At 33.5% G+C, this 13,963-nt stretch overlaps 1 protein-coding gene across 4 annotated transcripts; it reads right to left on the minus strand.

The window, feature by feature from the left end:
* Positions 1-537: 537 nt before the first annotated feature.
* Positions 538-7,036, minus strand: LOC115996266 (pentatricopeptide repeat-containing protein At1g63400-like). 4 transcript variants are annotated; one of them, XM_031235437.1, is made up of 6 exons: positions 3,979-7,036; positions 3,757-3,844; positions 2,354-2,400; positions 1,500-2,020; positions 1,133-1,306; positions 538-836 (listed from the first exon to the last, which is right to left on the minus strand). In XM_031235437.1, exon 1 carries the CDS (start codon positions 6,840-6,842, stop codon positions 4,125-4,127), a length of 2,718 nt encoding a protein of 905 aa, XP_031091297.1. In that variant the 5' UTR covers positions 6,843-7,036; the 3' UTR covers positions 538-836; positions 1,133-1,306; positions 1,500-2,020; positions 2,354-2,400; positions 3,757-3,844; positions 3,979-4,124. The 4 variants fall into 4 exon arrangements, with proteins under 4 accessions (XP_031091297.1, XP_031091298.1, XP_031091296.1 ...); XM_031235438.1 differs by lacking the exon at positions 2,354-2,400 and having other exon boundaries at positions 1,133-1,241; XM_031235436.1 differs by lacking the exon at positions 2,354-2,400.
* Positions 7,037-13,963: the final 6,927 nt, after the last annotated feature.

Here is a 13,963-nt window from a genome sequence, read left to right on the forward strand (position 1 = left end):
TGTGTAGTTTCTAAATATATAAATTTTGTATATTAATACTAAACTTAATATTATAAAAAATTGGATTAAAAATAACTTCAGTCAAGCCTCGTTAACCTAACCAGACACATAAAATGGGACGGATAGAGTAATATTTTTGCAAAAAATGTAACACTTTTACATTTTGATGTAAAAGTATTACATTTTTCATTAAAATGCTATATTTGCCCTTATAAGTGCAACATGTAAAAACTAGTAGTCCATCTAAAATGATGAAGGGCTAGAAATGCCACTACGTTTTCTCATTTTTTTTTCTTAATTTTTAGTCATTAATCATCCTAGATGGACAAATGATATTAGATTATTAGTCCATAAGTTTTCTCATTTGAAGTTGATTATATATTTACACACACACACTCAATCGAAATGGTGAAATAGTATTAAATGAATAAAATTTACAATGTACCTCGTAATTTTAGATCGACTAGCAATTGCATGATACATTATATGCATAAATATGCAAAGCTTAGCAGAGAGAAAGCCATAGTTACTTTCCTATGCACCAGCCGAAGAGAAGAATGCTCTCATTGAACTTGAATCATTAAAGCTTGTTTGGTTCACAAAATGACAATTTTATGTAGTACAATTGAGTATATGTGTGTATTATGCTATACAACATTGTGCATGGAAAAGGTAGTAGTTGAAACATTAGCTCTGCTACAAAAACAACAATGTCGTAGAAAATTACAACAAGCGCACGCGGGCACACACATACATACATACGCATGCAATACAACAACAAATTTGGAATGGCAGTGTTGGAAGTTTTCTCATGGCAGTTGTAAGTTGAAAAGTACCTGCACCACATTCAACAATGGACTATGATTATTGCACTCAGCCACTCACAAGTGGAGCAGACCATTAGCAGTAGTAGGTAATGGAGGGGCAACAATGTCTATCTAAATTAGCTATTGTCATGTCAGACTAGATCGTCCCGCCTCGAGTGCAAGTATATCACAATCTTTAGAACAATAGCAAAGTAAACAAGTTTAAGCATAAGTTTCTAAAGTTGGCACAGAACATACATTGCAGTGACAAGTATCAGAAGACAGATCAGAGATGGGGAATAATTGTCAGAAAAGAAAATGGATACCTGGAGTAATGAAAAGGAAATCCCGATATGGTCATCTCCTAAGACTCACCAACGAACAGCCAACAGCCTCAACATAGCACCACGCCTCCTCACATGGCTGGATTAATGTCTATGCCGAGACAAGAGGGGGTTAGTTTGGTTGGTGATTGTTCATAGCTTGCAATAGGATATAGGCTGCAAGGTTTGAGTCATTACCAAGTACGAGCAAAATCATATGTATTAGTTTTTGTTTATGTGGGGACCAAAAAATTGTGTACGCCAAGTTATGTTAATGTAACCTTTGAAACCTTTCATAAATAGAACATGACATTTGTGCTGTTTAATAATTTGATGAATGAAGATTCCCTGACAAAAACATAGTGAATACCGTGTATATTTGGAAACTAGACATGCAGTCTCTGGGCGTTTTCAACTTCCAACATAGCACGCGCCTGAGTGGGCCATCTCTATCTCTCCCCTTGTCAGCTCCCTCTATCGCTCTATGTACACTTTCTCCATCACCGCCACCTGGATTTACTCTGCTGCCTGCCACTTCACCGTATCCAACTTATAGTCCTGTAAGCTCCATATGCAGCTGGTTTTAGTAGTCTTACACTTATTGACAGGTGGAGGTCTAACGATGGCACCACCTCAAATTGATCGGTTGTCACAAATTTTCTGGCCGTACCAAAGTTGCAGTGTTAGGGGAGAGGGAGTGTACTAGTTCCCATTGGTCTTCCTCTTTTGTAGTCTTCATCTTACTTCAGTTCCACACTAAAGAAGCTCCCATGAAGATGCAAGTGGAAGCAATCCTAGAGCAATACCAGCACCCGAGTTGTCAGCAAAAGGGAGTGGCTTCTTCTCTATGGATCCCAGTATTCTCTCCTTGAAAGCATCAAAATCATCCACCTGAGAACATCAGAAAGAGAATTAACAATTATAATATCTCTCTCGGTTCAGAGTTTTATATAAAAGAAATGAAATTTGAAATTTAAGTTTAGAAACATTATTTTCATATCACTTGCATGTCAGGGTCTTTCTATCTTTGGCTCATTCTATAAATTTCAATGACTGCTCCTCTGTGATAAAGTTCAGCACAGGCATATGATCCAGACCAAAGATCTTCAACTACTCCTTTACTTAGGTTAACTAGTCTCATTTCCTAGAAGAAATTATTCACAGCAATTAAGGATTTTGATCGCTAGAAGTAAGACAGATGAATGGAAAATGTAAAAACCTTACAGCATCATATACATCATGTTCCTAGCCATTCCAGTCATGGAAGCCCCCTTTTTTTTTGGAAAGACAGGAAAAGTTTAATAATGTAATGAAGGGAAAATTGTCCATGGAATAAACACAAACATATGAATTTTTACATAGAGAAAAATCAAGTATGGTGATCAAGGGCAATAAAACTTTTTATACAATCTTTAAAATATCAGGTGACTCACCAATTAACACCCCACCCCCTGGAAAAGAATTTCAAAGAAGAAAAGCTTCCAAGTCATATACAAAAATTATACTACCTTTCTATCTATATGACCACTGAGAATGCTAGAACATAGTTCAGAACAACATTACCAATGTCACACTACAAACTTTGTCCACAGATTACATGAAAAATAATATTGCATATTATAAAATTAAACAAACCAAATGCCTGCACTAACAACATCATTTTTTTTTTAAGAACAAATGACTTTTATATCCTGAAAAACCAACGTCTTACATAGGCCCTAAAGTGACCCCAAGTAAGAGGCATAATGCCTTAACAAAACTTCCTTATAGCTAAAACAAATGCCCTGAATGGGTAGCAAAACTCAACACATAGCTAATAACCAAACCACCTCATATCTAACAAGTTAAGGGGGAGCACCACCTGCCCTAACAACATCATATAAATGCATTGGTTAATTGGATATGTAAAGGGAATGTAGAATCACTGTAATTATGCCACAAAGTCCTAATGAGTAATGATCTGACCACATCCTCTCTACCATTCAATAATATAACTTGTATGGTCTACTAGGTAATAATGGATACTTTATTTAAATTTTTAAAGATATTTTACAAGAAGCTTCAGCACTTCAACGCTGTTGCTGAATATATACCTTCACATCATTTGTGATGAAGTTGCTTCAAACAGAAAAAGAAGGATAACTGCCTAAGAGCATAAAGTCAGATCCATGTTGCACAGATACAGGAAACAAGAAAATAGGAATCGCAAGACACTGAACAGGTGAGGGAAGTACAAATATAAAAATATAAGTGTGTATTTACAAATATTTTTTCTTTAAATATGCATAAATATGAATGGTTTACTAGTTCCTTTCCAGAAAAAGCATTTTTAAAATTTTTAAAATTAGGGAAATGGCTTTGAAACATTTTATGAAGCTTCCGTAAATGTAGTGGAAATGTTTTCAAAACATGAAAATGCTAATCCTTAAGGGTTTTTGTGCAACATAGAGTCAGACCATTATCTTTTCTTGTGATGAATAATGCGGCAATTGCTGAAAACGACTTCAACCAGTATTGCAATGTCAACATTATGCTAGTATTTGAAACATAAAAAGTCATGAAAGATCTCACAAATATCACATGCATATTCATCGTAACTGAAGATAAATATTCGCAAGGACACTTACCTCAAAATTGTGCCAGTTTGGCAAACTTCCACATCAGCATCACAGCTTCAATCAATACTACACTTGTAGAGCCTGCTCAAGGGCCAAACTGGGAAAAACCAAATCTAATTTAAAAATTGCAAACACTGAAAGAACAATAGTTGTAAATCAAGAACAAACAAACAAACAAACAAACAGACAAAAAACATTTGTATACAGGAATTAATGAATTATAGAAAATACCTCTGATGCTCAAAGTTGACACTGGTGTGGAGACTGCACCTTCCTTCTCCAAGGACATATCCCCCTTTTTGCTTTTGATCCAGAGCAATTTTCTGGATGGATCTCAACAAATTTCCACACCATTGATTCTCAGACTTTCAATATTATTACAAACTTACCCTATTCACCAGCTTTAAGGACCCGCCAGGTCCATCAACTATCTCAAAATTATAATCACTTCTATCATAATTGGCCCTGTTTCTATACAAATAGTCACAAGTAATGTACATGAGAATGTCTAGGAACAGACTCTTTTCTGTCATTCCTTTAGTACAATCAGTATAATCTTGTATCTCAAAAAATGCTCTATCCAATATTTTATATGTTATTTCATCAAACTCTATACCAATCTGGCTCAACTTCTGGCCCCACATCAAAGCTCTCTGTGGGAGCCCTTGCTTGCAAAGTTGAGATAATAGTAAGTTAGCGGTGACAATATTAGGGATAAATGCCATCTTAACCAACTTTGCAGCCAAAATCATAGCACGGTCCAGTATATCGTTGCAAGCACCACTCATCATAGTGTTGTATGTAACTGTATTTGGAACTAACCCAGCTGAGATGAGTTCATCCAACATCATGACAGCTCGATTGATCTTCCTACTAGTACAAAAACCATGAAGCCTTATGTTGTAGGTAGTAATATCCGGTTCCCATCCACTAGCAAACAATTTACTCACTAAGTTATCAGCATTAGCCATGTCAAATGCTTTGATAAATCCATCAATCAAAGTATTGTAAGTAACAATATCTGGTTTTACTCCACTTTGTTGCATCTCAATGTAAGTGTCTATGGCTGATTGCATCCTTCCCTGTTTACATAACCCTTTAATAATGATGTTAATTGTAAAGGCATCTGGGAAAAGACCCCTCTGTTTCATCTCCTTCTCCAATATCTGAGCTTCATTCAATTTTCCACTGTTACAAAAACCAGCAATTAGAGAGTTGTATACAAAATTATTTGGCACAAGTCCCTTCCTTGTCATTTCCAGAAATGCATTATATGCTCCTTCAACAAATCCTGTTTTACATAGTCCATCAATGAATGCAGAAAAAGCAACAGCATCAGGAGCCATACCAATCCTTGCCATCTCCTCCCACAGAATTTGAGCTCCAGTTGTGTCCCCTTTCTTGAAATACCCATCTAACAGAACAGTGAAGGAGATTCTGCTGATAGGGAAGTCCATTGCAATCATCTTGGTCATTAGTTCCTTAGCTTCATGCAGCCTCCCTGTGGTACACAAGCACATAAGTAGAGAAGCGCATGTGGAAGCTGAAGGTGTTTGACCAAATTTTACCATAATATTATAAATCTCAAATGCATTGTCTTCTAATCCCACTCTGCTATAAGCAGCAATAATGGAATTAAATGCAATTACACTAAGAGGTATTCCCTTTTCAAGCATAGTATGCAACAGTTCTACAGCCTCATCCAACCTTTCAGCCCAACACAATCCAGCAATGTATACATCAGTTAATGAACAATCTGGAATTAGTTCCATCATAGTTAGATCTTTTAACAGTCTGTCTGCATGCTCTTCCCTCCTATACTTGTAGTACCCTGCCACCAAAGTGTTGACAGTTATACCATCTGGAACAACTCCTTTCTTTATCATTTCTTCAAAAAGAGCATTTGCTTGATCAATTTCCCTTGCTTTAACATAGCCATCCATCAAGGCATTATATATTTCAGTGTTTGCAGAGACACCAATTTCTTGCATTCCATCAAAGATTTTCCTTGCTTCAATAATGTTGCCCTCCTTACACAAAGCATTGACAATAGTACCAAAAGTAATGCTGCTAGGATTACACCCGTGTTCAATCATCAAATGCACCCAATTCAATGCATCAGAAGTCCAACCCTTCATACAGTAAGCATTTATCAAAATGTTGTAAGTTATGGCATCTGGTTCACATCCAAACTTTCTCATTAAATGTAGCAAACTCTCTCCAATTTGAAGACACCCACTTTTACAAAACCCAAGAATCATCACATTATATACATAAAGGTTAGGACAAGGCCCTTTATGCAACATATCACGAAACAACTTCCACACACTACCGCAATCTCTGAACCTAAGCAATAATTTAAACAGAATGCTTACTGCTGACAAACTTGGCTGTGCTCCAGCCTCCCTCATCATACTCAAAATCTTCAAAGCTCCAGGGATCATTTCTGCACTCAAAAATGCCCGCATTAATGAATCGAGTACTGAATAATCTGACTCATATAAATTATGCTCTCCCCACATGAATTCCACAACTTCATCACTCCTGCATTTCCCAATCCTCCTAACTATCCAAGAAAGCACATCCTGTGCCATCAATCTCATTTCCATAGCAGCCAATAGATGCGCAGCAATGCAGCCTGATTGCACCATACCCTGTGAGTAATCTTGAAACACATATTTGAAGAACGAAACTGCAACTCCCCGGTTATCGAATGATTTCATAATTTCTGCAAGATAATATGGGCAAAACTGACTAGAAAATGCATTCAAAAGATACGCATTTTCTTGTTTGATTATTTTCGATAACCCTACAAGGATTCTACGCCTCTCATTTGAAGTAATTACAGTATAATTTTCAGTGTTTGACAAATTTTTGAAAGGGGAAAACTGTTCAATAAAATCAAAATTTCTATCAGAAAAATGCGATGTTGAGCAGTGAACTGAGCTGTCAGAAGAGAAGGAGGCGAAATGTGAAAGTCGGGATTTGTAGAGAAGGGAAAGAATGTACAGAGGAGATGTGTTTGATATGGAAAGAAGTGAGCTCTGGTGACAGGCCTTAAACGCACAATGCACGCGACGCACAGTAGCAAACATCCGGAAATTCGCCGGAGTTCCCGTCGGAGACGGAGGGCGTTACGGCAGACGCGATTGTAGAGGGACTAAGGAAGCACAATTACGACATGGAAACTGGAGAAGGACGCTTCGAATGGGTTCTTCCAAGGTCCAGACGGGACTTGCCGACGGAGACTCTGTAGCTGAAAAGGGAGGAAGGTGAAATCTCAGCTGACGGTCTCCACAGCAGTGCCATTTCCACCATGAAAGTCTGAAAGTACACCTGATTTTACCCTAGGTGGGCCGCGGGCTCGAACTGAAGAAATGGCTGGGCTTCAACTGATGACAATAATGAGTTATTGGACTTTAGAGTTTTGCTCCAACACAATCCAATGATAAATAAATAAATCCATGTGTAGAGAAAATGATTTCTTTTTTTTGGATGACGAGGGAAACCTCACAATCGTTTTGCGTATACGTAAATCCCGCCTTGTGACCTAGTTAGTAAAGAACTACAAGGAAGTAATCAATTTAATTTATTCATAATTGACTGGCTCAAACTAAGGGGCAAGGATTTGAACCCGTGGCTTTGTGGGATTTCTTTCTTTTTAGTCCGGAAGTATATGCAAATTATATCATAGACTAGAGTTTAATTTGCATTGTGGACCCTGGTCGAAAGATAATCTTCCTATATTTAATAATTTATGTCTATGTAATTATTATGTTATATATGTCTATAATTACCATGTGATGTGTATTCGATTTGTTTACAGGTACAGAAACGATTAACCACAGGTACAGAATGTAGGGTTGTTAACAAACCAAACATAAAAGAACGGATGTTGTCCGTGTTCGTTTGCTCAGATTTTTAGAGTGTTCATGTTCGTTTTCATTTTAGGTTTTTGAACATCGTGTTAATGTTCGTTTGTTAAAAGTTCATTAGCGTTAATTAACGTTTGTGAGCGCTTAATAACCAAACACATGCACATGATCATGGTCACACATCTTTCGTGAACAAAAAATAATTTATGTTCACAAATAATAACCAAACAACAACACAACTATACACACACACACACACACTAATATAATAAGAGGCAACAAAGTTAAGCCTATAATGGGAACTACAAAATGTTGGTCAATTGTTTGATAAAATTAATGGTTCATATGATTTTGATTTAGTATTTTTTTTTAGGGAAAATGGTCAGATAGGTCTTCAAACTTTACCTGAAAAGTCAAAAGGTATCTAAACCTTTTAAAGTTGCAATTGAACCCATTAACATTTTATTTTGGAGCAATAAAATCCAAAAACAAGTTAGTGACCTGTAATAGCAAATCACTTGGAATCTAGCAATTTTTTCGACCAAAATACCACTTCCGACGACCGGCTCGTCGTCGGTGCCTTCTCCGACGACAGTTGTGATCCGGAGGAGGCGACCAAAACTTCACCTCCCCCAGGGAGGCGACCACAACTGTCGTAGGAGAAGGCGCGGCAAAGAACCGATCGCTTGCGATCGATGTTTTTATCAGAAATGATGCTAGATTTCAAGTGACCTGTAGCAGGTCACAGGTCACTAACATATTTTTGGGCTTTATTGCTCCAAAATAAGATTTTTTTTTTTTTTTGAGAACTCCAAAATAAGATGTTAATGGGTCTAATTGTAACTTTAAAGTTTAGATACCTAATTGACTTTTTAAGTAAGGTTTGATAGTCTATTTGACCCTTTGCCCTATTTATCATTTTATTTTCTACTTTACCCCCTATTATATTATTTACTTTTTCTAAATACCCCGCATTCCGCCAGTATAAATTTTAGTAACGTAATATTTCGCTAACTATTTATTATTCTTAACTTACTCAATGATTTCCATAAAGAAAGTTTTTGGTTCGAACCTCATCCTAATTTGTCAATTCTTTGGACAATGGTCCTACCGTTTAGAGTCGAGGGGTGAATGTATTTCAAATCAACAACTTTGTAGTTAGGTCGCGCAGGTTTGACAATGATGTAAGAACAATTTTATCCGATAAAAAAATAATACTCTATAGTACAATATTTGTAAAATAATTGACAATTATGTCATTCTAGAAATACAGACAAAAAATATTAATACCATAATATTTGACGTAAATCATTCCCAATAATGCAAAAGCATAATTGAAATATTGAATTTTGTTCTAAATAAAAAAAATTAATAAAAGGAAAAAAAATCTTAACCTAAATTTATTTTTTTTAATGCAAGAAAATGGTTTTTAAGGTTTATTATTTATAATCTGTGATGTTCAACTTTGAATGTTATGTATTTAGTCGGGCTACTTATTTGACCAAAATTTATGTAAAATTTTTATTGTTTTTTAATACACTCTAACATATTCGTAGTATATGTTTAACATTTATGCCAACTATGATTGAGATGTGGTTCGAACCTAAGACATTTTTTTGTAAAAATTAATGAGTAAGTTAAGAATAATAAATAGTTAATGGAATATTCGGTTACTAAAGTTTATACTAACAGAATGCGAGGTTGTTTAAGGGAAGAAAATAATATAATAGAGTGTAAAGTATGAAAAAAAAATACTAAAACTAAATAATCCGAACCATTCATTTCAACAAATAATTGGACAAACATTCTTTTAGTTCTTATTGTATGGCTAACTTTATTGGCTCTTATTAGTGTACTAGTACGCGATGCGCGAAAACTCATGCCTAATATTAAAAAATTAATAAATAAAAATAATTAAAATTTATAATTCAAATTATATATACACAAATAATATATGTATTTTATACACACATATATGATTTACCATTAATAGAAATTTAATTAAAATATAATCAACCATTAAATTAATTATATAATGATTTTAATAAAATAATAATTAAAGAGTTGGAAAAAGATATGATAGATATAGGTGTATGGTAATAATGATGGAGTTAAAATTAACGGTGTTATAACAGTGTAAGGGTAGTTTTGTATAACAAGAATGTAGTAGGGACATTTTTGTCTAATAACATTGAAGTGTACAACATTTAAAGCAAAATGTATACATTTATTAGCATAAAAAAAGAGAGACATAAATCAAAGATATAACCTTGATTGAGATTTATTATGTTTTTAGATATATATATATATATATTAGATGAAGGTGATGTGAAAAGACTAAATGCCCACTAAAAAATGGGGTCATAAAGGGCTTAATGACGGAATAATACCTAAAGAATTTAATTGATAAAATTTTATACAATTCGAAGATCAAATTGATTTAAATTGAAAACTAGGTACTACATTGAAAGTTGTGAAACAATTGAGGGACCAAATTTTGCTTTATACTGAATTAGTCTTGGGATTAAATAATAAAAGACCATAAACTCATCACTTGTCAAACTTAAAAAATACAATGACGATATAAAGAGAGCTATACCAAAAAGTCACAAAGACTTAACCTAATTTGTGAGTATTTATACGCAAAAGACACATAAAAGCTTAGAGTGCAAAGTAACTTTGGTATACACAAATCTTAAATTTAAAAATTTTAAGTAAATGTAGTCAACACAACAAACAATATATTAACTGCTCAAAGTTATTGGAATTTGCATCTAGTAAACTATTACCCTGAATCAGGGGCGATCCTGGACACGTCTCTCCAGGGTCACGGCACTGAGCCCCGAAATTTGGCGGCCTAACTGTAAAAAAAAAGTATATATATATATATATATTAGATATAGTAAGATTTTTTTTGTAAAAATTTTACCTTAAAATTGGGACCAAATTACTTGAAAACATCGAATATAAACAAGGATAAAAGTTGGTAATTTAAGTATGATTAGAATTAGGCAAGTCAAATTGAGAGTGATTAGAATTTGGCTGCGCAATTTGGGTATGATTAGGGAAGGGTACAATGGGAAGGAGATAAATTGAAATAAATTCATAACCTTAGCATATGTACGTAAAGGCAAGTTATTTGGCAAGTTCGAAGATCGGAAGACAGTTAACAATTTGTTGCCAGTTTTGGTTTTCAAACAAGTCTGCAATTTTAACTTTGGGATCTCTTCAATTCTTGAAGTCTCAAACAATAAAATTGCAAAATATCAATGAATTACGGTAATACATAATTTGATATGTTTTATTTATTTTTAACTATTTATTCAACAACATCAATATGATTTTCATATCTACAATTTTATATAATTTTTTTTTGTATTAATAGAATTTAATAATTATATTTTCTAGAAAATATATATCTGGGTTCGAGATGGTAAAAAGAAAAGAATAATTGACTATTTCAATTACTCTTGTCTCTATAGAAATTAAAGAAGTTTTTCAGTGTTAAAATTATTGAATTTTACTTGCGATCAAGTATCTTTTAGTTGTAAGAGAGAGTCAATGGATTATCTTTAATTGCAATTGAAAATGAGATTTTGGAAAAAGTTGATATTAAAAGTTTGGTGGATGATTTTGCATCTAAGCATGACTAGCGCATGTTAATTTTTAAGTAAAATATTATATGTATTATTTTTTAATATTTTATGTTTTTGACAATTTTTAAACAATTATATCAATATAAAGAGTGTCCAAATATGAATATAGCACAAGACCCCTCTCTTGATTGGAACGGCCCTGCACTAAATATAATATTAGTAAATGTAGACTATGCGTGTTGCTTCAAGTTCCCAATGATAATGACCCTTTTTAGTAAAATAATTAGCTTATTAGTCAATTTTGGTTTATTTGACCACTATTAGTTGTTTGACTTAGTTAAAAAATCAATATAAGTGTTTGGTTAATCAACTTTTTGTAACTCCAAAATGCTAAAATTTAAAAGGCTACTCAAAGTAACTTTTTCAATTAGCTTTTTGAGAAAAGAAATTATACCAAACAGCTATCAGCTAATTTACCAAACATCTTTCTACAATCAGCTAATGTTACCAACTAGTCATACACTATAACCCAATTAGCTAACAACTATTTACCAAACAGGGCCAATATATTTCTTTGCTAAATACAGACGTGCATATTGCTTCTTAGGAATATTAAAAATACAGTAATAAGGAAAAATCGCAATTATCATGACTTGTAATTTTGTGTCTCAAGTAGAGATACAAAAGTGACTATTTTTGTCTTTCTAAAGAGTCGTTTATAAAAGTTACAATTTTAGTTTCTAATATATTTTTGAACCACGAATTAAATCATTTTCAGTACTAATTAAGAGCGAAATTTATAAATTATGATAATTAAAAACTACACTTGTGCTTGTCTTATAATTTAGGGACTAAAAGTTGTAACAGAAAATTGTTTTCTGTTTTCTAATTTTTCAGTTTTCATTCTCTGTTTTCCATTCTCTGTTTTCTGTTTAGAAAACTCGTTTACTAACACTTATTTTTTCAAATTTATTTTTTTAGATTAACGTTATATAATTAACAATAAGTTTAATTTCGAGTGATTTTTAGACCTTATATTTAAAATATTTTAAAATATATTTGGTTTAAATAGGATAAATATATTTTTTACTTTTAAGTCCAATGTGTAAAAAATTTACATTTGATATCCGAACCAAATTTATATCTGTATATAACATAAATAAAAATATATTTGAACCAATAACTTATTAAGTTCACATAAAATTTAGTTTAGATAATATTAATATTTTTTGAGCTAATATTTAAAATATGTTTGGATATATTCATTTGAATGACATGTATATAATATATAATTTTTATTTTGAATTCTAATATAGTAATATATGTGAAATTTTGAAATTCGATATCTGGACCAAACTTGTATCCGATATAACATAATTAAAAATATCCAAACCAATAATCAATCGAGTTCAATCCAAATATAAAACGTGGTATAGATTTCAATTTTTAATTTTGATAATATGAATGATGTATAATTTTAAGCATAATCAAATAAGTTATGTTTAAATAAGTAATGCAAGTAGAAAAATAGAAGATGATGATAAGTAAAAGAAGATGATAATAAATGTAATCATAGTAATGAATAAATATGTAAGTAGATAATGGTGGGAATGTGGTTATAGTAACATATAGTGGAATAGATGATAGTTGATTCTGTATTTCATTTAGAAAACAGTTTTTTATAGTGTTTCAGTTTTCTAGAAAACTGGAAAATTATTTCATGTTTTCAAAATGAAAAACTGTGCTAGTAAACATGTTTTCTGTTTTTTGTTTTCCAGTTTTCTAAATTTCCAGAAAATTGGAGAAAATTTCCAGCTAGTAAACGGGCTCGGGCAACTTACCGCTAATTTTAAAATCACGTTTATTTAAACTCTAGCCCCGTTGACCAGCAAAATCAGATCGATCTATGTAATTCTTCTCTGTTCAATTCTGCTCTGATCGACCGGCACAAATAGCTTACGCTGCTGTAACTTCGCTTATGGAAACACTTTCTCTTCATTTCTTGCAATCACAACCAGGCTTGCCTCTTGAAGATTTAGAGGCACAGATTAGAGATAGCAATGAAAATCTTGGCTTGCTGCACCAAATTCTTGAGATTGGCAATGATGATGCCGAGGCGATGAAAGATGGAGAGGATGCAGAGGCTGAGATGAGAGAGGACGAAGCGTCTTCTTCAAGTGATTATTACCCCAAGAAGAAGATTAAAAGTGAAAAGCTGCAGCAGCTTGCAGATTTAGAAGCACAGATCAGAAATGAAAATCTTGGCGTGCTGCAACAAATTCTTGAGGCTCGGATGAGAGAGATGGAGTTGGACGAAGAAGCGTCATCAAAGCGTCTTCGTATAAAGGCTTGTCTCCCCCGGCTTTATGGAAAGCAGCAGCTTGCTTGGGATACTATACTTTTGACTTCTCGCCTCAAGGAGATGGCTGAAGTGAAACAAAAGATAGTTTCTCTCCATCAAAATCTGGGCTTGCTGCAACAAAGTCTTGAGAAATCTGAGATCCCCTATGATGATGCGAGGGTGAGGGTGAGGGTGATGAAAGATTTAGAGGCACAAATCAGAGATACATCTTTTAAAGCAGAAGAAAGGATTGAGATGGAGTTGAGTGCCATTTATCTAGCAAAAGATAGTCGTCTTCATGTAACAGCTTGCCTGCTCAGGCTTCATCAAATCTTCAATGAAGCACAAAAACAGACTGATTACCACATGAATGAGTTGATTAGGATTCAAACTCAATACCAGCA

Source organism: Ipomoea triloba, chromosome 11 (genome assembly GCF_003576645.1).
Source record: "Ipomoea triloba cultivar NCNSP0323 chromosome 11, ASM357664v1".
In the NCBI taxonomy this organism is placed as follows: domain Eukaryota; kingdom Viridiplantae; phylum Streptophyta; class Magnoliopsida; order Solanales; family Convolvulaceae; genus Ipomoea; species Ipomoea triloba.

Coding starts and splice junctions, on each gene's coding strand:
- LOC115996266 (XM_031235438.1), bottom strand. CDS start 6,842: ATGTTTGCTACTGTGCGTCGCGTGCATTGTGCGTTTAAGGCCTGTCAC.